Source organism: Sphaeramia orbicularis, chromosome 19 (genome assembly GCF_902148855.1).
Source record: "Sphaeramia orbicularis chromosome 19, fSphaOr1.1, whole genome shotgun sequence".
Lineage (NCBI taxonomy): Eukaryota > Metazoa > Chordata > Actinopteri > Kurtiformes > Apogonidae > Sphaeramia > Sphaeramia orbicularis.
This window is the reverse complement of record NC_043975.1, coordinates 29,065,509-29,089,113: the sequence shown is the minus strand read 5'-3', so window position 1 is coordinate 29,089,113 and position 23,605 is coordinate 29,065,509. Positions and strand designations below refer to the sequence as shown.

Sequence of the window (23,605 nt, the reverse complement as noted above, 5' to 3'; positions counted from 1 at the left end):
GCCTGTTATTAAATGTTTTGTGTATTTGTTGATCCACTGTGATCTGTAAGTTGTAATTTACATGTTTAACCCTCTGGTATCCAGGTGCGCCTTTTAGGCACACTTTGCACTTCGTGTTAAAAAACTTCATATTATTTTTCACAATTTAAATAAGGTTAGAATTCAAAAGTTGTTCATTTTTGCATGATCTTTAAAATTCTGGCCACCAACTAAAATTTGCACATTGTAAACAAAAGAAAATTACAAGACTAGCATCTGTCTCCCAAGTGTGCCTAAAACGCACTATTTCTTCCATTTGATAGGTATGATTAGAGCTGACCTTGATTTACAAAAATAAAATCAAATTAGAGCAGAAAAATAAATCAATATACAATATTTAATAGTTTGATTTATAGGTGTGCATTTTATGCACACTTGGTGACAGATGCTAGTATTTTTGAACATTTGACCTAGCGCCAAAAATAATAATGCAAATTAACCAATGTTGGAGTTAATCACTGACATATGCCAGGATGAAAAAATCAAATATGTGATCCACTTTTTATGTAGTACATTGAAAAAAATAAATTTTTTGTGTTTTTTGCATCCAAAATATGGTTTGTTTACATTACAAACACGGCATTTAAAGGGTTAAAAAATGTGACAGTTTGGTATTTGGTATTTTTATTTACAGCTCAAGTTGATCAAAATAGAAAAAAGTGTAAAAGAATTAAAAATGAACTGTATGAAATTTTTTTTTGACATTATTCCACAAGTGTGCCAAAAAGGCACACTTGGTGTTTAGTAAGGGCCTTACTGGATGGGATACCGGAGGGTTAAATGATAAACTGAAGCATAATATTATGTTTTCTTATGAAATTTCAGTTTATTCATGTTATTCACATTGTTTTAAAGGAAAGTTGGTAGATGAAAACATTTTCATCACATAATTTTACTTTTTTTGCTCTAAAACATAGAAGAAAGTTTGGAGTTGACATTATTTCTAGATTATTATGTTATCATTTCACTGGTCTGGCCCACTGCAGATCAAATTTAGCTGAATGTGAGTTTGACACCCCTGCCTTAAAACATAGTTGAAGGTTGCATTTTAAGTCCATTTTCCCAGCTGTCCAACATCTGGTCACTCTTAAATATGCCAAGGGGTCAAGAGGTTTAAGAAGAGGGGCCAGAGGTTAGGACCCCGACATGCAACATTAGACAAGATTTACTCCAACTAAATCACAGGTGTCAAACATGCGGCCCAGGGGCCAAATCTGGGTCCAGTCTGGCCTGCAGGATGAATTTGTGAAATGAAAAAATTACACTGAAGATATTAACAATATTAACAAAATCATTTTAATTCAGGTTTCACATACAGACACATACAGTCCAATTAGATTTTAAGTGGGTCAGACCAGTAAAATATTATCATAATAACCTATAAATAATGACAACCCCAAATTTTCCCTTTGTTTTTCGGCATAAAAAAGTTAAATTACATGAAAATGTTTACATTACCAAACTATACGTTTACAAAAAATGGGAATAACCTGAACAAATATGAACAAACAGAAATGTCTTAAGAAAAGTAAATGCAATTTTACCAATATTCTGCCTGTTACTAAATGTTTTGTGCAATAGTAATGCACATGCGCAGTGGCAGCACCAAGGGGGGGCATGGGGGGGCAAATATCCCCCCAGTCACAACCCCCCCCCCCCCCCAGTTGCCCCCCCACCCAGATTTGGGCAAATCTTTGGGAAAATTTGGGCAACAAAGAAATATGAAAAATCCGTCAATGAAAGCGTACATAACACATTTTGATCCACTTATAATACAAGTTAGTGCACCTAAGCCTGCAGATGTTGTCAGTGATTATATACATGTGCATGTAGTGGAAGCCATTGTATACATACGTTTGATTAGTTGGTTAGGCTATTAGTTTTATTTTGTTTTCAACATTTATTAATTTGCATACATTGGCATTGCTGTTTGTTTGCTGCATGTTTTTCTGATGCGTTTAGAGAAATATGTGAAAGTAGATTGTACCTATTAAATAATCAGAACAGAAAGTCTGACTTGTTCATGCTGTAGTTTTTAACAAATACCTTGAATACATTAAGTATTACCTGATTTGACCTAAAATTGCCCTCTATATAAAGTGTAATGGATAGGCTATACATTTTATATATATATGTGTGTATATAGATAGATAGATAGATAGATAGATAGATAGATAGATAGATAGATAGATAGATAGATAGATAGAGCAGCCGCTAAAGCGCAAAGCGTTAATTTCACACTATGCGCAAAATTTTTTTGCCCCCCCCACATTTCCTTTGCCTTCCAGTTGCCCCCCCCCCCCCCCCCCTTTTTAAATCCTGGTGCCACCACTGCACATGTGTAAATGATAAACTGATAAATAGAGGCATAATATCATTAAAATTGCACTTGTTTTTCCCAAGACAATTCAAGATATTCATGTTATTCAGATTTTTAAGGAAACTTTGTAGATGTAAACCTGATCATAACAGAATTGTACTTTTTTCACTGTTCTTATTTTACTGGTCCTGCCCACTGCAGATCAAACTGGGCTGAGTATGACCCCTGAACTCAAATGAGTTGGACACCCCTGAACTCAACAGTTTGCAGGTCTAGTTCAGTACTAAACAGGAACATGGAATTCATACATTTTGAAGCCTGTGTGTCTAAATCCCATCTTGTCCATGAAATAATATCTAATTAAATCTACTGAATTTCCATTCTATGTGCCTCAGATCATTTGCAGAGGGGTCGGTGGTTTCCAAAAACCCTCCTGTGCGTCATCTGTTTTGGCACTTCCTTCCCATCACTCATTTCGTTACCAGAATTCCGCTATACATCCAAAGACACGCTGTGTTCCCTCTGCAGAACCCCTCCACCTCCACTTACAGACACGGTTTAGTCCTGAATGTGGATCCGGATCAGCTCTTACCATGTGCGCAGTCCTAAACCCTTGGATCGGAGGTGCGTCCGTCAGCCTGCCCAGTGCTCTGCTTCCACACCTCTGCTGTTTCCGTGCAGCTCTGATCCACAGGCTGTCTGCTGCGGACAGGACCCCACCTACTCTCCAAGCCCACCTCTATGCATGTACCTGCACCGGTGGAGTCTGCTTTATCCACCCAAAGAAACCCACAGGACCCACTTCCCATAATATTCCAATATTTAACCCTTTCATGCATGAATTATGACAGCCTTAGCCAATATTTTCTTGAGTGTTTTTATTCCTCTTTAGGCATGAAAAAAAAAAAAAAAAAAAAAAAAAAAAAAGATTTTTTTTAATGAACCTGTTTCTCGTGGAGTCACAAAAATGTCCACGCATTTGGACACCATTCGTTTAATTTTTGAAGCAAATAAATATGTAATTTGAAGTCATCAGAAAGTGATATACTGTATGAAAACTATGAAATAAAAACATTTTTAATGCCACTAATTGCTAAATTGCTGTTTTCTCACATTTTATCATACTCTAATATTAGTTATTACTCATTTCATGGAGAGAATATCCTCCTGAGACCCAGGAAATAGTTGTAGCTTTTACATTAAAAAAATTGTCTTGACTGGAAACTGCATAATACAACAGTTTTGTCACATACATTTTTAAAATAAGTTTATTTACTGATTTTTTTAATGGAATGGTTTTTGCATTTTTTTTTTTTTATTTTTTTAAGTAAAACTGTCAAACTTTTGTCCCCTATAGAGGACAAAATGCGTTGCTGGGTCTCAGGAGGATATGCAAAAAAATAAAAATAAAAAATTTGTTCCAGAAAACTGTTAATTACAGTTTAATAACAATTAGCAACTGATTTACACTAAAACATGTTACTGCAGATCAGGTTTATCATGAGCAGCAAAGTTACAATAATTTTATGAACTGCAGTGTTTGGGATGATGCATGATTGTCCACTGTGTTGGCTGATATGCAAGGAAAAAAAACAAAAAAACAACACAATTGATTTTTCATGAACTTATTTTTCATGGAGTTACAAAAATGTCCTCTCAGCTGAAAACTGTTTAATTTAGGCGCAAAGAAACATGTATTTACTGACTGTGACAAAAGGATGAAATAAAAACATTTTAATGCTGCTAATCTGATAGTTTCTCACATTTTAACATACCTGCATGGAGATAATATGCAAAAAAAAAAAAAACTATTTAAAAACAAAACAAAAAGTTCATTACAGTCTAATAACAATTAGCTACTGATTTACATCAAAACATGTTACTGCAGATCAGGTTTATCATGAGCAGCAAAGTTACAATAATTTATGAACTGCAGTGTTTGGGATGATGCACAGGTGTCCACTGTGTTGGCTGATATGCAAGGAAAACAACAAAACCCATGAATATATAAGAGAACAGCTGGAGAATAACTGTCCACTGTAGTGACCAGTATGCATGAAAGGGTTAACAAGTTCTTACTGGTGCTGCTGGTGTTAAAACATCTACATCAGGTGTCAAACTGATTTTAGTTCAGGGGTCATATTCAACCCAGTTTGATCTCAAGTGGGTAACACCAGTAAAATGATAACAGCGAAAGTAAAATTATATTATGATCAGGTTTATATCTACAAAGTTTCCTTAAAAATCTGAATAACATGAACTTGTCTTTAGAAAAACAAGTGCAATTTTGAAATGATTCTGACATCACTGATTAATATCTTCAATGTAATTTGTGCATTTCACAAATTCATCCCGCGGGCTGGATTGGACCCTTTGGTGGGCCGGATGTTTGACACTTGTGATCTACAGTAAGAAAAACTGGAGGCAGATATTGTGGTTTTGATTTGTTGTCGTGAATTCAACATAACATACAAGGATTTCACACCATTTTTCTTAAAGAACTTTTATGTAAAAACAAACACGTCAAACTTAAATCAGTCATCGTTCCATTCCACCTGAGCATGTGATGACAGCTGAACAGCGAACAGATGGTGGTGCTGGATGCTCATGGAGACAAATGTACACTTTGAATGAGAGGCTGAACATCTCTAATAACTGTTATTTCCGTAAACTCTAACACAAACTTACCAAGCGCAAACTTTTTTGTTTTTTTTTAAACCAAAATATCCATAATGTGCATAAAAATAAAGTGAGATGTAACCACTGATTTAAAACAAAAGCTGTGCAGAGTGCGCAATGAGATGAAACTAAAACTAAAGTCTGGGTGGCATTCTGAGTCAACTGGTTTACAGGAAATGTGGTCAGAAAGCAGAACACAGCAAACTGGTGAAGAAGGATGATGATCTCATCATTTGGTCTGTTCCATTAACTGCTTGAGGAGAGAAAGCTGTAGCTCCATCATCTGTTCCAGACGATCGATCTGTGAGAGGAAGGACACCGTTAACAGGACTGAATGTCTGAAGTACAGTGGTGGGAAAAGGTTTTACACTCCATACATCTGATATATTTCATTTGGAATCATTCTTAAGTGACTGACAGGGTTCCTACAAGTAAAATTTAAGACTTTTTAGGACTACTTAGAACAGAATTTAATACCTATTTCACAGCCACACTGGCAAACAAAATTGTGACAAACAATTTAGGAAAATGTATTTGTTTACATCAGCAGAGACTGAATATTACACAGAACTGACTGTTCTGTGATCATTTCTCACTGTGGGCTGCAAAGTTAGCGATAATTGGCTCCTAATTTTAATATAAATTGTCTGGTTAGAACAGGTGGAACAGGGTAGACTAACGTTACTTTTTTTTTACAGTTTGGACATTTAAGATACATTTAAACACAATACAGCAAAGAAGTTTATGGCAACATAACTTTAAAACCTACCATATCAAATTTAACACCTTATAAAGACTTTTTAAGGTATTAAATGCAGATCTGTGAATTCAAGACTTTTAAGACCTCACAGGAACCCTGTAGGGGTGTAACGGTGCACTCGTTTGTACTGAACCGTTTGGATTTGGGGCCTTCAATACAATACGAAGGTGTACCCAACGAACACATGTAGCCTATGTGAAGAACGTAAACACTAGCCTTAAGTTTCAACACAAACCTTGAAGCGGAACGCACACAGTAAGAGCAGGGTGGTCACAAGCAGAACCCACGGGCAATATTTGATATCCTAAACCAGGGGTCAGCAACCCTGGTCCTCGAGAGCCACTATCCTGCATGTTTCAGATGTTTCCCTCTTCCAGCACACCTGACGGTTGTTATCAGGCTTCTGCAGAGCTGGATGATGGGCTTATCATTTGAATCAGGTGTGTTGGAAGAGAGATGCATCTAAAACATGCAGGACAGTGGCTCTCAAGGACCAGGGTTGCTGACCCCTGTCCTAGATGGACATCTAAGCGGTCCATGCACTATACACATGCTGAAGGTGAACCAGTATGGCAGCTCAGAGTAGCACCACAGTTACAAAGCCAGAGTTGACAGATCCTCCATCTTCTCTAAGGTCTCCGATTTGGGAGCATTTCAGATTCCCTGTCAGTTAAGTCCATGGAGAGAGACAAGTTGACAAAACAAGAGAGGTGTGCTGGCATTGTTTCGTGAAGATTGGTTATATCTAAAGTTTCATTTAATGAAATTGGTCTTCACTGTACCAAAAACGTACTGAACCAAAATGTTTCTGTACCGTTACACCCCTATGGAAATGCAAAGTATTGTACCATTCTTCACACCCACACGGTCCATTCTGCACATGGTCTGTTCCATTAAGGTCAAAACTGGGTGCTTCAGCAACATAATGAAACACATCCAGGAAATGACACATTGAAATGGGCAAGAATTTAGTTTTATTATTCTTTTCTTGTTAACAATAAACAAAAAAAATGTGTTTGTCTGATGTAGCCACACCTTTTAAAACTAAACAGATTTCTCTACCAATATTTCATGATCATTGTGTCAAATTTTAAGGGTGTCCAAAAACTTTTTTCCTCTACTGTACATTGTATCGTCTTTGAAGTGAAGCTTTTGAACAGAACCACTGTTTACACACAGTAAAAACAACCCTCTACAGAAACTGAATTAAAGATGCTTTAATAAATTAGTAAAATCATTTCTGACCTTGCTCCTCAGGTACAGGCAGCAGCTGGACATCTCAGAATCTAAGTTTCAAGTAGAAAGTTTCAGTGATCTTCAGACTCAAATATACATCATACTTTATAATCAGTGTAAAGTTATCGTTCACTAACCTTTGACTGACTGTGCGCATGTGTTTTTGTTCTGCACTTGTAGCTGTTCTGGACTCTGAGGTGTGGGCTCGGTGGTTTTGGTACAGCCAGATGTGGTTTTGTCTTCAGGTACCAGTTTGGACTTGGGTGGGTCGAGTGCAGCTTTAGTGTCGGTAGGAGCTGTGGTGCTGTCAGCCTTCAGGTTTGGAGTTGGGCAGGAGTTCTTCGCCTGAGCCTGTACTTTATCTAAAATCATGGCAGTGACGTGTCCACTGGCGTTCTCAGTGGGCAGAGAGAGTGAGAGCACGTTATCAGAGCCGTCGAAGGACTGGACGGTGGCGAGGACTCCATTGGGCAGCAGGCTTTTAAACATCTGCTGTGCTTCCTCTGACCACTCAGAAGGAAAGTGCTCTTTACCTGAGCCAGGAAATAGTACAAACATGAGCATTTACAAGGTCAAATACAATAAGCAAGATGAATTAAAGATGACATCCGACATCCAGTTGGGTTTGACAGCCTTACCAGCAAGGGTACAGCGAATGATCTGAAAGGGGAGCTGCAGGAGGCGCGTGGGGATTGGCAAGATGTGGGACAGAGAAACCTTCTCAGAGTTGCCGTAGTCTGCATAGATGACTTTTAGCTCATTCTCACAGACGTCCAGGACCACTGCACGGTACCAGTTATTATCACCTGGGAAAGTAACGCCAAATCATAGAAGCTTCGAATTCAACACTATGGCAACACAGATTACGAGTGTTGAAAACAACCTGCCCCTGCTCTACGGCACATGTCAACCAGAAGATCTCAAACACAAACACAGCAAGAAGATGGCTTAAAACTGTTGACTGCAAAACTACTACTACTACTTTATATTTTTGGGCTTTTGAGCCTTTATTAGGAAAAAGTAGAGGTGATGGGAAGTGTGGAGAGGCAGTGTGAGAAGAACATGCAACAAGAATCAACTGTGGGGTGCTGCCATCGGGCCTCAGCAGTACACACTCCACCAGGACACCCCCAACACACACACACACACACTACTAAATAGTTCTAATATGGAAGATCTGTGCATGCTCAAGTTTTTCATTGCCTTTTGTCCTGTACACAACCACATGCACCTTTCACAGACAACCTTTAAACTTGATCTCTGATCTGAGGTGAGCTGTGGCTCAAGCAGCAGGTGTCGGACCTAGAGGACCATAATAAATCAAAGGTCTACCCAGATCATCCTCCTAAATTTCGGATGCATGCAATCAATTTAAAGTCTAATCTTTATAGCTTGGCCTGTACCCAATGTTCTCTAAGCTTCCGCCATGTTTAATAAAAACATTTAATTAGTTTTGATGTAATCATGCAGCGTTATACTGCGATCAATAAGTAGAAGTGATCACTTTATATCGCCTACTTACTGTATATTCAGCTGGATTTAATTCATGCAGGAAAAAAAAAAAAAAAAAAACATTTTCTGAAATTTGCTTGAAAAAGAATAAGCTGAGTAACACGCTAAATACAGTTTTTAATAGTGCTTTACAATGAAATACTCTCAAAGTTACAAAAACATTTAGTAAATCTATTGAGACAAGTATTAGGCCTCACATTGCAATTTCACAACTGTACATTTAATATTTCAATGATTTGTTTCAACAGTAGTGAATGTTATTGTCATTGAAGACCATGCTCTAGTTACGTGCTTTAAGCATTCTTTGAGTTTCTTGAGAAATAAGTGGAAAGTCAATTTATGTTCTTCTCTTCCAAAAACTGGGGGAACAAAATGTTTCCATTTGAACCATGAGTATCTGATCCACTGCGTCCTACTAAGCAGGCATCACCTTTTTACTTTTGTACTTAAAATGTTCCAACTCCAATAGCTAGCTCCTCCTCATCCGTACCAGGGACAACAGCAGCATAGGTGAAGAGAAGCTGCTGTAGAGAGCAGAAAGAAGAGCTGCTACCGGAGCCGTAATGTACAAGTGGACAGTGTACAATGAGTGCAACACCACTAGCAGCAGTGTGGACTGTTCATAGGAAGGAGCAGGGATACCATTTTCATTTGTGTCTCAAAAAATTCCGTAAATGTGTGAGTCCAGGGACATGCCCAAATCAAATTGCTTTTTACTAATCATTAGGAAAGGCTTTAAAAAGGCTTTTGTGTCTGTATGATTCTACCTACACAGCTGCTCTAAAGAGCTGGTGTTCCTTTACAATCTGAGAACAGAGCCAGCACTGACAAACTCCATTAAAGCAGACCCTGTTGTTAGCTCGCCTGCGGAATGTATGCCAGGCTATAGTCTCCTACTTGTATACTGTGTTTAAAGGAGAGCCGCTCCTACGCTCGGCTGCTCACGAGCTGTGTAATTACATCTGCCAGCAGACACCAAATTACCAGTTTAGGTGTGCAGAAGAAACAACTGCAGCTTGGGTCTAAAGACAAGTCAGGGAACAAACATAAAATCTGGCTGCAAAAATGAGATAGACAGTAGTCATGGGTCACGATTTGTGAGAAGTCATAAAATATTACTTTTTTTTTTTAATATTATATGAGTGGGTTGGGGGCATCTGTCAGGAATCTTCAAACACTTCTCTGTTGATACTGAATCGTGTATTTGCTTGGAATGTGAATCATTAATAGATACCAGCAGATTAGATTTATGGGTCCCTTTATGTGAACCAACTCAGTGATGCATCACCTCAGTTGGTCTGTACTCTCAGGGTCTCTCACCTGTAATTATTTAACAATGTGTGGGGATGATAGTTCCTGAGCGATGGGATTTTCCCTGCTGAGACTATCTATTCAACACTGGATGTAATTTCCTCATAAACAATCCCATGAATCTAATCCCCTTTGGTGAGGTAAAGTGGGGTAAAGAGTAAAGGACAAAAGACCTGATGCCATATTTGTAAAGCTTCGAAAAGAATTGTTCCCAGTGATATAATTCTAAAAAAATATATCTTAGTTATTATGTTTTCTAAGAATCTCCCTTAAACATTAAGATTAGATCCTAGTATAGGTAAAAGTTGTTCACAAAGCAGTTTACCCTGTAGCAGAAAGTAACACTTCAAACACACAGGTATACTGTAAATATTCTTCAAATGTAAAATCATTAGTAACTTTATCATGCTGGGATAATGTTTGTAGTCAGTCTCCATATCAGATGTTCACTGATACCACCTACAACCTGCTCCTGTAACACCAGGAAATAAACTGATAACCACATTAATGTATGTGACAACTGCAAGAATGCAGCGGTGATGACAGGGTCTGTCAAAACCTGACAATAGATTAAGCAATGATTAATGCAGCATGGTAAATAAATGTAAGCAAATGTCTATCAGTGTGTTTACAACAACTACTACTACTAGTATTGTAACTGTGGTTATTTTAGAGTGCTTTACAAAAGAAGCAGAGAGAGAGCTTAATTGTTAATCTTCCCCTGTAAGTCACTTTGGAAAAATGCATCTGCCAAATGCATAAATGGAATGTATTGTTACTTTAAGATTGAGGAATAGTTTTTGTTGTTACTGAAAATTCTATATGTACCAGTCAACATATTGTAATTCAAGTGGTCAGGCCAGGAAATACGATGTCTACACCTCCTCTTACTTTGTTTACAGACTTTAAAAAACCTACCTTTGATGCAAGATTTCAGCCAATTGTGTGTTTTCAGAGAAGTAGGGGTTAAATATGTGATTGACAGATGTAATTACTGTTCTATTCTACTCTCTGGCTCAGCACAGAAGCAATATGGCATCTCCCTGACCAACATATTTTGGCTTTGCTTCCTCACAGCTGCTTGAAGCAACGTCAGGCTATCACTCTTTTTTTGTTTAGAATCTTGATTTTTTTTCTCCAAAAGATGAGACTGTCATTTCTGTGAAATCTGAAACCATGCCAATGTAAAGACCTAATGGCTGTAAAAGCGTACACACACATCCGACATGTACTGTATTTCATCAGGATCCGAGTGATGACTATTGCAGCATGTTGTAATTGGTGCTCTTGTTCAACAAGTCTTCAACACATCCCACAGACTCTCAGTGGGGTTCAAGGTTTGGACTCCAATTGGTGTGTGAAAATGGCATCTCATGCTCCCTGAACCACTCTTTCACATTTTGAGCCTGATGAAATCCTGGCATTGACATTTTGGAATATGCCTGGACTGTCACAGAAGGAAAAATCCACTCAAGTCCTGGTCATTCAGTATATTCAGTCTCAGCTGACCTAATTTTTTGGACACAATGTTACTGAACCTAGACCTGACCAACTGAACCAACCTCAGATCGTCACACTGCCCCCACAGGCTTGTACTGTAGGCACTAGGTATTATGGGTAATCACTTCATCTGCCTCTCTTCTCACCCTGATGCATCCATCACTCTGAAACAGGGTCAATCTGGACTCATCAGACCACATAACGTATTTCCACTAGAGGTGGACCTATATGGGTTTTTCTAAGGCCGATGCAGGTTTTTTTAAAATTTGGTCAGCCGATGGGCGATATCTACAGCTGATTTTTGAGGCAGACATTAAAATTTTTTTTATATATATATATATATATTTTTTAAGCACATTGATTGTAAAATACAACTGAAACAGTCAGATAATTAAGATTTTTATGCAACAATATAAATTAAATGTTTAAATACATGTATACATAGTACTCTTTAACATTTATTGAACTTCAAGTTCTGCCCACACAGGTGCCTGATCAAAAATCTTATACCATTTTTACTACGATCAAATACCAGCTTTCCAAAAATAAATAAATAAAAAAATAAAAATATTAAGACCGATATTGGAAAAACAATTTCAATATATCTGTCTACCTCTAGTTTCCGTTCCATTTTTACTCTCCATCTCACATTCTGTTAAGAAATGAGAAGCAACTTGCTGCGTTAGTTAGGGTTAAAGAACCTGTTGCAGCTGAGACATAATTCCTGTAGTAATTATCCAATAAAAAGCTCTTATCTATTTGCTTCGTTAAATTTAAGCGGTGACTCTTTAGACAGGCAGTGTATATTGTACACTGTGTATGTTGTACACTGTTCTACACTGTTCTATTGTACAGTGTAGAACAGCAGGGACATTTCTCACCAGAGAACTTGGCACAGCATGCAGCTCCTGGTACTGGTTTATTCACAACAGCTGCAGAGGATAAGGAGGGCTCGCTGCTCTTGCAGTAGGCTGCCACCTCCAGCATCACCTCCTGAAGCTTCTTCTCATCCACTACAAAACAGAAAGCAAGTGCGGTGCGAAAGTATGACACATTTTCACTGTATTATAAACACCTATGACAGACTTACCCTGGACAGGACTGAGCACGTAGAAGAGAGAGGGACTAACGGCAGCGGCGATGTAAGGCTTAAAGGTCTCATTGATAGGAAGCGTCATTGTCTTCCAGTCCACGGGGAATGATTGAGCTAAAATGAAATTACACTCCATGTAAATAAATCGGTCTCCTAATATCATCAACTGGTGAATACAGACACTAGCTGACCTTCTACTGATGTTGCAGTTGGCTCATCAGTTGGTATGACCTTGGAACTGGCTGTTTCTCTGGGGGCTTTGTTTTCCATTTGTCTGTGTTCATTCTCCTTCGTATTCTTTTGGAGAATATCTACGGAGCCCACAGCTGCCTGCATATCTTTAGTAATCTCGCCAGGGATTTTTGCTAGTTGCTGAGATAGGAGGGCAGCTGCCACATTCTGCCCTCTGCTCTCCAGCTCCAGTCCATAGCCTTTCTCCGTGACAGAAAGCACACGTGCATATAGTTTGCCGTTCACCTGAGTCTGAAACCACAGCAGGGCTTCACTGCTCCACTCGGAACCCAGCGGCTCCACACCTGAGTCCAAACACACACAGCTATTGATAAACTGTTACCTGCACCCTGGGTCTACAGAAATTATACATATGCCTCAATCCTGCTCTTTATACAGTTCTTTTCTAAGAATGTGTTCTCTACCTTAGGACACAAACATTACCTGTGAGCCAGCAACGAATAGCCTGAAAGGGTAATGTCAGGAGTTTGGCTGTGATGGACCTAAGGTGGTTTTTAGCCACTTTCATGCTGAAACCATGGTCCACGAACTTCACCAACACCCCATCTTCATACAGCTCCTTCACCATCGCCCGATACCAGGCTCCATCACCTGAAGATACATAAGTGCAACAATAAAATGAATAAAATCAAATACAGCAGTAGAAATCAAAGCATTTCAAACTTGAATATTAATAAAAACTAAATGTTTCTGATGATTCATAAAATTAACTAGGTCCAGACTGCATTTATGATAATAATGAATGAATGTATTTTGACACACTCACCGGTATGGTACGTGGCACAGCAGGGCTCTCCCACTTTGGCCTCAAATGGGGTAGTTGCTGCCTCACAGTGGAGCTTCAACTCTGACCTCAGCTCCATCAGCTGCTGACAGTCTGGTGGACATGCACACAAATACACAAAACTATTCGAGTAGCACAAAGAAAAGGTTACAAAAATATGAAAATATAAATGACTTAAGAGTCATATGATCAAGAGATGATACCAGTAATGCATCATAACATCTGAAACTCTCAAATACAGATGAATGACATTTACTCTGTCTATAGCAAAATAGAGTTGCAACTTATTTTCTCATTTAAAAATAAGCCATTATTATTTTGATAACTCAATTTCAAACAAAAACAGAAACAACCTTGCTTCTTAAATGTGACAACTGACACCATGTCCTGGCCCTTTTTTTGTTTTTCATAGCAAACTCAATGAACCATCCTTATATTTTAGATTGTTGGTTGGTGAAAAAAACTCTGAAAACATAACTTGAATGAAATGTTAGAATGAAGAAAGACATCAACAGTTATTTTAGAATAAATGCTTCCAGCGATGATTCAATGAACACTGAGCCAGACATGTTGCTAATAACCAATAACGGTGGTTCTTGAAGTTACAGCAATACCTGTAGGATTGTTGATGTGACAGTAAAACTTTCCAGGGCTCAGCACAACACTGGCGAGCAGCGCCACCGTCTGGCCCTCACAGGGAAGCTCAGCCCAAGACCACTTCAGAGGCTCAAGAGCTGAGTAAAACAGAAACAAAGATAGAAAGTATAACTTCACCAAAGCATCATAAGCATCACTTTGATGCTGTTCTTTTATGACAAAGTTATAAAATGTTAAACAGGCAATACAAAATAGATGCATTCCATATACATATTTCATGAATAAAATTCAAAGAGCCAACAAAATAGCAAAGGGAAAAACAAATATAATCTCATTTCTGACTAATGATTTTTCATACCATTTTCAGACTCTTTACAATGATCTCAATATTTTCTATATAACAATGTGAGTAAATACATTCCTCTAAATATTTTAATAATGAGGTTTAATGCAACAATGAGTTTTATTCTTAACAGTGTTTTTTACCTTGTGTGTCCTGTGCAGAGGAAGGGGTCGTCTTCTCAGCCTGCTGGTCGTTACTGGTGTTAACCGGAGCAGGTGCTGCATAACCAGCAGAGAGCAACAGCTCGGCTACATTGGCCTGAGGATCACTAGCCTCATCAAACATGGTCACCAAAGCCTTGCCCTCATGTGCTCCCTGGATCTTAATGCGCAATATTCTATTCGATACTCTTCTCTGAAGGGTCAACAGGCAGTCCTCTGACCAGCCCTCCCCAACATGCTGCACCCCTAGAAAGGACCCAAAAGACAAGCATTTTACAAAGGGCTCACTGAAAAGAAAATGTCTTTCAATATTAAATTAAAACTGACTCAACATGTCATTTCTGTTCATTACTAAGTGCTTCTCTGCAGAGATGTTACCTGCTAGACTACAAGTCACTGCCTGGATGGGCAGTGCCAATAATGAAGGGCTGATTGGCTGCAGCTGGCTTAAGTCCACCTCTTCACAGTTGCCAAAATCAAGGTAACCAACACAGACATGTTTGTCTGATGAATAAGCCAGTACTTTAGCCCTGTACCACTGCTTATCCTCTGGAAGAAACAAAGGTCACAGCATGGAGTCACAAAATGGGTTGATGATTTGAAACCATAAGTTTAATAAATCTACCACATTATCAGAAATGATCTTGACAAAGATTTTTAAAGTGCTGGAAATATACACTTTTGTTAGAAAACTTTAGATGCCAATCATACTGAAGAACAAATGCTGACAATCAGAAATCCTGTGATTATTATCCTGTTAAGATACAACACCTGCTCACAGTTAATTTAGTTGATGACTGAGAACATCTCATCAACATTTAACATCTCCTTTTTCTTGTACCTGAGAACTGAGCACAGCAAACAGTACCAGGGGCTGGTCTGAAGTTACTGGACACTGGGAACTGACTGCAGTGTTCTCTCAGCTTCAGTTGCAACTCCTGGATCACTCCTGTCAACAAAAACTCCCAGATAAATCTCTCATGGGTATCGAAGCCCAGTACTAAACAGGACAACCAGGAACAAAATGTAGCTAAAGTCAAAATCAAGTAAGGGCAGAGAAATGCACTGTGTGATGTTTAGCTCATAGTTCATCTGCCTGCACTGTTAGTGTTATGTACCCACTATGCAAAAAGCCTGGAGACCAAATATGAATATTATGATTAAAAGTGATGGCAGCTGCCGACTTTAATCTGAAATGGTCAGAACGTCATTTGACCTGTCAATCAGACACAGACCATGCAGATTTAGCAGTCTTAAATTTGTATTAAAACTACCATACTGTTGAAATACTACTTAAGTCTTGCTTTCAGTTTTACACCTCATTTGTTTCAATTATCATCACAAGATCAGAATCTATGACGATGATTAGTTCAAAACAATGCTTTTGCAATTTCCTAGTAAAGAATATATAAGGATTAGCAACAAATTAGTAAATAAAGCAAATAACTCTACTCACAAGTGAAACTTTAAACCCAATTTAAAAAAACAGCCATTAAGAGTAGTAGTGTCAGGGATTGATTCATTTGTTGCAGAAAAAAATACTTCTTACCAGCATTCTCCACCTTCTGTACAACAAATTTATCTGGTGACTGAAAGTGGGTGACCACTACAGAAAAGGAGTCACCCACTGCTTGTGTCATTGACTCAGGAGTCTGAGCCCAGGTGTTGTCATCCTTCCCATCAGAAAGTCGCTTGAAGTTGTCCAGAGATGCACACACCATGGCACCTGGAAAAAAAGAAAAAAGGGACATTGAAACTTTTGTAACAAGCATCAGCACAGTATCAAACATGCAAAATTTTTATGGAAATATTTCAATAATTCATGCAAATTTTACTGAGATTTTCACTTTTACAGTTTTTAAACATAAAACCAAATGCTCTATACAATTATTAATTTCATACATTTGTGATACAATGAAGAAGTACATATATAAAAGTGTTACTTATATCTTGCTCAGTCGGTGTTGTATTCACTGTTTCCTTTGCTCCATATCCATGTTCAAGGAGGAATACGCTCAAATTCTTTCCTGAAACCAAGGAAAAATGTACTGACTTGTGACTTCATACTTTGCTGCATCCTTTGCCTATACACCCATAATACAAATTGTAAATCATACCTCTCAACAAACTCAAATTCACATAAACATACCCATAGAAAGCAGAATATCCACTGCATGGACATGACTATTCCCCACTGTTTCCACCGGAATTACAGTCACCATCTTTCCAGCCAATAACTGTCTTATAGCGATACAGCATTCACTTGACCAGGTAGTCGCTGCAGGCACCACTCCAACAATACAGCACTCCATTGCCTGAAAAAACAAATTAAGTGCTAGTTTAGTTCCGCCACATGAAAGACATTACTGACTTGTCAAAGTATTTTTCATTTGCAGTGAGAAATTATGTTACAAAAGTTATCTTGACCACTGGCCAGGCAGTATTACTATTTATGGAACAAAAATATTTGTGGTCATGTTTGAATCTAAATGTAAGTAAAGAAAACAATTAATTGCTTCAAGGAGTGTTTAAAGGTACTTACACATGGACTAAATGGCTTGAGTGTGTTAGCCAAGGGCCTAATCCTTTCAACAGGGACATCCTCTTCATTACCATAGTCAATGTATAGAATTTTAGCCATCTTCTGGTCGGCAGTCAAAGTCTTGACTAAGCCCCGATACCACTTCTAAGCATTACAAAAACAAACAGAAGACCAATGCAGGGCATTAGCCATACATACATAATACCTGGATTGAGCGAATAAGTAGTGATGTCACGATCTGGATTTTTTTGCTTCCGATCTTTTTTTTTTTTTTAAGAGTTACTTTTGCCAATACCAATCTGATACCGATCCGATACAGACTTGTTACAATAAAATTTTGATTTAAACTTGGAGTCATTATTTATAGGTTAAGCTATTATTTTACTTGAAATCACAATTGGGCTGAAAGTGGAACCTGAACTAAAACAAGTATGACACCTTTGACTCTTAATAGCTTGAGTATAATTTTTGCACTTTCCAAATTCATACTGTGGGCCAAATTAGAACCTTTGGCAGGTTGGTTTTGGCCCACAGGCCGTATGTTTGCCACTGCTGTAGCCGGTCTACGGACAGGTCCCTCCAGGGATTACATGGGCGTGCGTTCTGCGCTGTACATTAGTGATGCACTCATCAGCGGGTTGCTCACGGGTTGGGTTGGGGCGGGCCAAAAGAATGTCAGTTTATTTGTGGGGTGGGTTGGGTCAGGTCAAATAATTCCACAAAAGCCCTGTGGGTTGAAAAAAAAAAACCCGACTCGCACATCACTACCAGACCTTAAAGTGAAACCTATAGACATTTTACTAATTCCTCCAAACCTCCAACTGTTGTGTAGCTAATTTTCCTTTTCCCTACCTTAAGAAACTTTAATTTGAGGGAGCAGGATGTGTGTTGACCCCCTACCCCAGAACTGGGTCGGCCCAATCTTGTGACTAAATCCAATCTTCTAAAAAAATGCCAGATCAGCAGCCGATACTGATCTGTAGATCAGATCGAGACATCCCAACAAATAAGCATGTGTATTGTCTGTGAATATATTATCTAGTGTTTGAGGCCTTTACTCACCAGATCAGTGGAGTATTGCACTGCACACACCTCATCCACACAGGGTACGTATGCTGTTGTTGAGGGGCAGCTGTAGATTTTCTGAAGCTCTGTGATGATGTTTTGCAGAGCACCCAAGAGCTCTGAGCTTTGCGCAAGGATGAAAAACCTACTAGGGCTATAGAACTCTAGGACTGTTGCCTAAAAGACATGCAAATACAATAAATAAACTTACTTTTACTGCATTTGTAAGAAATAGTTTAAGTAATTGAGAGAACATTTTTGTTCAATACCTGTATTTCTGTTCCTTGAATGACTTTAGCCATATGCAAGTCTTTAAAATAGATCCTCTGGGTCCCGAATGCATCACCATGCTTTGACAGGGGTAAAACCAAGACAAACGTCAGCAGTGAAGGTTGTTGCACATTGGGACAGACCTCAAAACAATTTCAGTTTGACATCACAAAAACATCAGAATTACCTTTGACCCCAGAGGATCAGCTCCATCAGCAATCCCTGGAGAATTGAGTGTTTCTTTAGGTTGTTCGCTTCAGGAAAAAAAAGTCCACATTAACACAAAGAGCTGGTTCAACTCTGTCACTAACCTCCAACCTGTCTATTTTAAATTGTTTACAAATCCTTATAGCTTAAAAATCACAGGTACTAAAGCTGAACTCTCTTACTTTACAGGTTCTACTTCCACAGACTTGCACACGTGTCTATGAGCATTCCAGTCTTCTGCCTGACACACAACAGAACAATAGGATGTCTTCTTGCAGCGCCTGCATCTGAAATTTCCTGTCAAAAAAGGATAAAGAATTGCACTAAATGTCATGATTCACCTCAGTTGTGCTGAAAATAATGATGTGCAAGTGAAATGACGTACCAAATATTAGACACAAAACAATAACTATGCTAATGATTTTTTTAAAGACATTTGAGCGTACAGATTACCTTGTTGTCCACAGTAGTTGCAGAAGTGTACAGTCAGAGCTGGAAGTATATGCCCTGACATCTACCAGGGGGAGAACAAAACATTTAAAAACAGTCCAGTCTTTTTAATGCATCAAAAGAAAACTGCAAGATTTGTACATACAGCTGATTTATCACTGTTGGTTTGTGAGTTCCCAAGACCTGAAAAAAGAAACAGGCAATAATATGTTTGAATATAAAGACAGTATATATTTGATATGGATTTTCTGTGACTTATTAACCCTCAAAAACCCAAACAACTGCTAGCAATCTAAAGCATCTACTAATCTAATATATTTAAAAGCTGCTGAAGCACTAATTCTATCAATACATGGAAATAATTGAGGTTTCACTGTCATTTGATATGATCCATTTTAGGGATGCACTGATACCGATACGAGTATCGGGCATCGGCTCCGATACTCAGTGTGTGTACTCGTATTTGAACTCGTAAAAGATATCCCATACAAATACACTGATACCACTTATGGCCATGTGACATTCACAGTTCAGTGCAGCAGGTACGAGGAGGAGGAATAATGTGTGGGGAGTGTGAAGTGTGTGGAGATTTTTCAAAATAAATGACGGTGATAAAAGTAACGCTGACTGCAAGTAACGTTCAAGACACAGACAGATACAGACGCAGCGTTCTGTCTGTCCTCTGCATACGTTCCATCCATTTTCCAGGTGCTGGCAGATGTGTACCCAGATGGAGAGGGGTACGGAGCAGTGCGGACCGCCGCCAGCGGAAGTGAAACAAAAACTTATTACTCATTTCTCTTTTCTCTACCTGCTGAAGCTAAGCTGTTAAACCTTACTAGCGAAAATGCTGCAATATTAGTATCACATTAGTGTCCTCTGTCTCCTCCATGTTGTTATTAGTGACTTTCCTCGTTCTTCTCAAAAAAACTTTACTCTTCTTCATGGTATTTGTCCAGTATGGTTAATTCAGAGCGGCGCCCCCTGGTGGATTAATTGAGAAAAGCTCATTCCAACACATTAAATGTCAGTAGCAGCACTTTTTTCCAGTCAGATTAATGACAATGACAATAAAGCACATTTACAAAAGGAACTAAGAACCGGAATGGGATAATTAAGTACTCATATCGGTACTCGGTATTGGCAAGTACTCAAATGTAAGTACTCGGTCTGGAAAAAAGTGGTATCAGTGCATCCCTAATCCATTTCAACGTTCAGAGACTCCGTAGTGAATGTGGACACACTGTCATGAAACACTGATTCATCAATAAAACCTATGTTGTTTAACAAATAACAGTGGTAGCAGATGCCTGTTTTATGTTCAATTAATTATAAATTTGCAGAAAAAGTCCCTTTTTCTTCTGTTTTCTCATTTTGAAATAACCACCTTTGAATTTACACTGAGCTTTTATAAACATCTACATCAGGGGTGTCAAACTCATACTAGTTAAGGGGCCACATACAGCCCAAAATGACCTGAAGTGGGCCGGATGATTAAAATAGTAACATAAGAATATACAAATAATATCAATTCCAAAATTTGTATGTCTAACGTCTATGTTTTAGAGTGGAAAAAAGTAAAATTATATTATCAAAATGTTTACATCTACAAACTATCCTTTTAAAAAAAGTGAAAAACATTAACAAAATGAAATTTATTAATAAAATAAAGTGCAATTTTAACAATTTATGCCATTATTTGGCCTCAGCTTCTCATTTTCACATGTTCTTTACAACTTACAGATCACAGTGGATCTACAAATACACAAAACATTTAATAACAGGCAGAATATTGGTACAACTACACTTAATTCTCTTAAGACATTTCAGATTGTTCATATTTATTCAGGTTGTTCATATTTTTTGTAAAAGGCTAGTCTGTAAATATAAAATTTTTTGTGTAATTTAACTTTTTTTTTTTTTTTTACAATAAAAAAGAGGAAAATTTGTGGTTTTCATTATTTATAGTTTATTATGATAATATTTTACTGGTCTGACCCACTTAAGAATGAATTGACCTATAATCATTTTAACATCCTTGACTGTGAATTTCTCCAGTGTAAGTTTTGTACTTCACTAATTCATCCCGCAGGCCAGATTTGGCCCCCGCGCCGCATGTTTGACACCCCTGATCTACATGATCAGTCAATTACATACAGGAAAGTACTTGACTTTCACTGATAAATGCAAAATTACAATAAATGGTGATAAATCACTTTTTAAAAAAAATGTTATAAGTGGAGAAAGAATTATCTGGAATTTGCTATAAAAATAGTTCTAGGTCTTTAACCCTTTCATGCATACTGGTCACTGCAGTGGACAGCTATTCTACAGCTTTTCTCTTCTATATTCATGGATTTTGTTGTTTTCGTTGTTTTGTTTTTTTCACACATATCTTTATTAAAGTTTTAAGACATTACATATCTTTTCTGACATGAATTGGTAACATTTTGTAGATCTCTTCTGAGCATAAACCCCCAAAATCACAAAGCCCTCCCCATAGTTTTCCACACAATTTATCAGTAAATACATGTTTCTGTGTGTCAAAAATTAAACGTGTGGTGTCCAGCTGAGTGGACATTTTTGCAACTTCATGAAAAATACGTCCATAAGAATTTTTTTTAAATATATTTTTAAAAAATTTTTTATTTATTTATTTTTCAAAATTTATTTTTCAGTAGAAAATTTTCAATAGCATTGTTTTTTTCATGCCTGAAGAAGAATAAAAACACTCAGGAAAAAACTTTGATTAAGGTTCTCATAATTCGTGCATGAAAGGGTTAAGGATCAAACATTTTTAACAATATGTTTTAACATCTCACGCAAAACCTAATAATTAATTACAATTTCTATATCCTCCTTAGACCCATGAAATTGAAACTTTAAGCTGTTTTACATTAAACAATTGTCTTGATTGGAAACTGCATAATGCAACAGTTTTGTTTTTTTCAGATACATTTTTAAATCTTTATTTCTTTAATGCAATGTCCTTTGCAATGGACTTCATTTTTCTGAGTAAAACTGTCAAAAGAGGACATAAATGCATTGCTGGGTGTCAGGAGGATATCTAGTCACCAGAAAATCATGGCGGCCGTGTACTGCGTCCTGTAGGAACTGAAGCCAGACCTGCAGGGGTTCCGGCCGACACACCCTGTCCTGGAGAAGGTGGTGCAGGGGACAGAGTTTTGGGACTCGACGTCGGTTGCCTCAACGACGGGTTATGCCGAAAAAGGTTGGAAGAAAATTGGTGGTCCATGGCTGTAACAATTAGTTGAATATTGTGTTAACTGATAAAATGTGGTCGACTTTTGCTAGCAGCACCTGCTAACTCTAGGATGCTAACACACGACGTATTACTTTTAGCCACTTGAAACAATGCGAAAATTGATAAATAATTCAGCAAAGACTTCACTGACAAATTTAAATATTGCAATGCTTCAAATAACAACATAAAGTGATATGTTATCTATATTGTTTTATGCGAATACAAAGTTTTACCTGAGAACACGTGTTGCAGCCAGAGGTGAAAGTTACGCACATGCGCAGTAGAATCCTCAGGCAAGAGGGATGGTCGCGGTTGTTACAAATTACAAAAAACAAAAAATATAAATTAATTTGACGGTCCTGTACTGTTTTGTGAAAATTGTAAGAATGTAAGTTCTTTAACCCCCCACTCCAATCCCAGCCTTGTCTGTGTATGTATGTGTTTTATTTTTATGTGTCAGAAATTATTAATTAAAAAAAAAACAAAAAAAAAAACACTGAAAACGTTTTATTTATTAATTCATTTATTTTACTTGGTTACCTTTTTCATTTTTATTTGTGGATGTTTTATTTCTAATCTATGCAGCAGACAGATATATATGTATAATTCTGGGATATCACTATACAGGCATGATATGATATTAAATCTCATATTAATATTTGAAAATAAATAAATAAAAACATAGGTCCAAGATAAGTGGACCTACTAGATACATAATTTAGAAGTAAATGTGAAATGATATGTGCGTCAAAGGTCATGTATGTAGGTAGCAAAAAAAAAAAAGTCAATAATAAACAGTTCAATGCAAATTAATATATTGAGTGAATGGAATCTGCTGATCAGTAAAATGTCTTAACATAGCATCTGAGACAGTTTAGTGAACATCAGTTATTAGCATACATATTGACATTTGTACAATAAACACTGTCTTTATTTATTATTTATTTATTATTGTAATTAAGGACAAATATGGAAGACTTTTTTATTATAAGTCATCAGTGAAAACAAATTGCAGGAAACATAGTTACACCTGCTTGTATCTTTCTAGTATTTGATGCCACTCATTCAGAGGCATTTATCCCTGTGTGTCATAAAATCATTATGTTGAAATGTCTGCAGAAATGGAACCAGCTGATGATCATTATTTGCTTTTGTCCGTGCATCCTCTTTCCCTAACCCCTTGTGGTACATACCTAATCCACAACTTAACTTTAAAAAT

The 23,605-nt window shown here is 37.6% G+C and overlaps 2 protein-coding genes across 2 annotated transcripts in view; both read right to left on the bottom strand.

Moving 5' to 3' along the window:
• vwa2 (von Willebrand factor A domain containing 2) overlaps window positions 1-3,027 on the bottom strand; it is a 72,141-nt gene extending 69,114 nt beyond the window's left edge. The window contains exon 1 of the mRNA XM_030163218.1: window positions 2,952-3,027. The gene's annotated coding sequence lies outside the window, so the exon portion shown is untranslated. The remainder of the gene's footprint in view (window positions 1-2,951) is intronic.
• Window positions 3,028-4,883: 1,856 nt separating this feature from the next.
• On the bottom strand, window positions 4,884-22,377 carry tdrd1 (tudor domain containing 1). Its single transcript, XM_030163248.1, has 24 exons — window positions 22,221-22,377; window positions 19,267-19,304; window positions 19,125-19,185; window positions 18,854-18,968; window positions 18,652-18,718; window positions 18,464-18,544; window positions 18,192-18,371; window positions 17,130-17,273; window positions 16,737-16,902; window positions 16,531-16,614; window positions 16,137-16,313; window positions 15,429-15,536; window positions 14,966-15,136; window positions 14,570-14,833; window positions 14,101-14,220; window positions 13,469-13,579; window positions 13,126-13,293; window positions 12,642-12,986; window positions 12,448-12,564; window positions 12,239-12,370; window positions 7,673-7,840; window positions 7,172-7,567; window positions 7,044-7,084; window positions 4,884-5,339 (listed from the first exon to the last, which is right to left on the bottom strand). The coding sequence occupies exons 1-24, from the start codon at window positions 22,375-22,377 to the stop codon at window positions 5,268-5,270; spliced, it is 3,483 nt and encodes a 1,160-aa protein (XP_030019108.1). The 3' UTR covers window positions 4,884-5,267.
• Window positions 22,378-23,605: the final 1,228 nt, after the last annotated feature.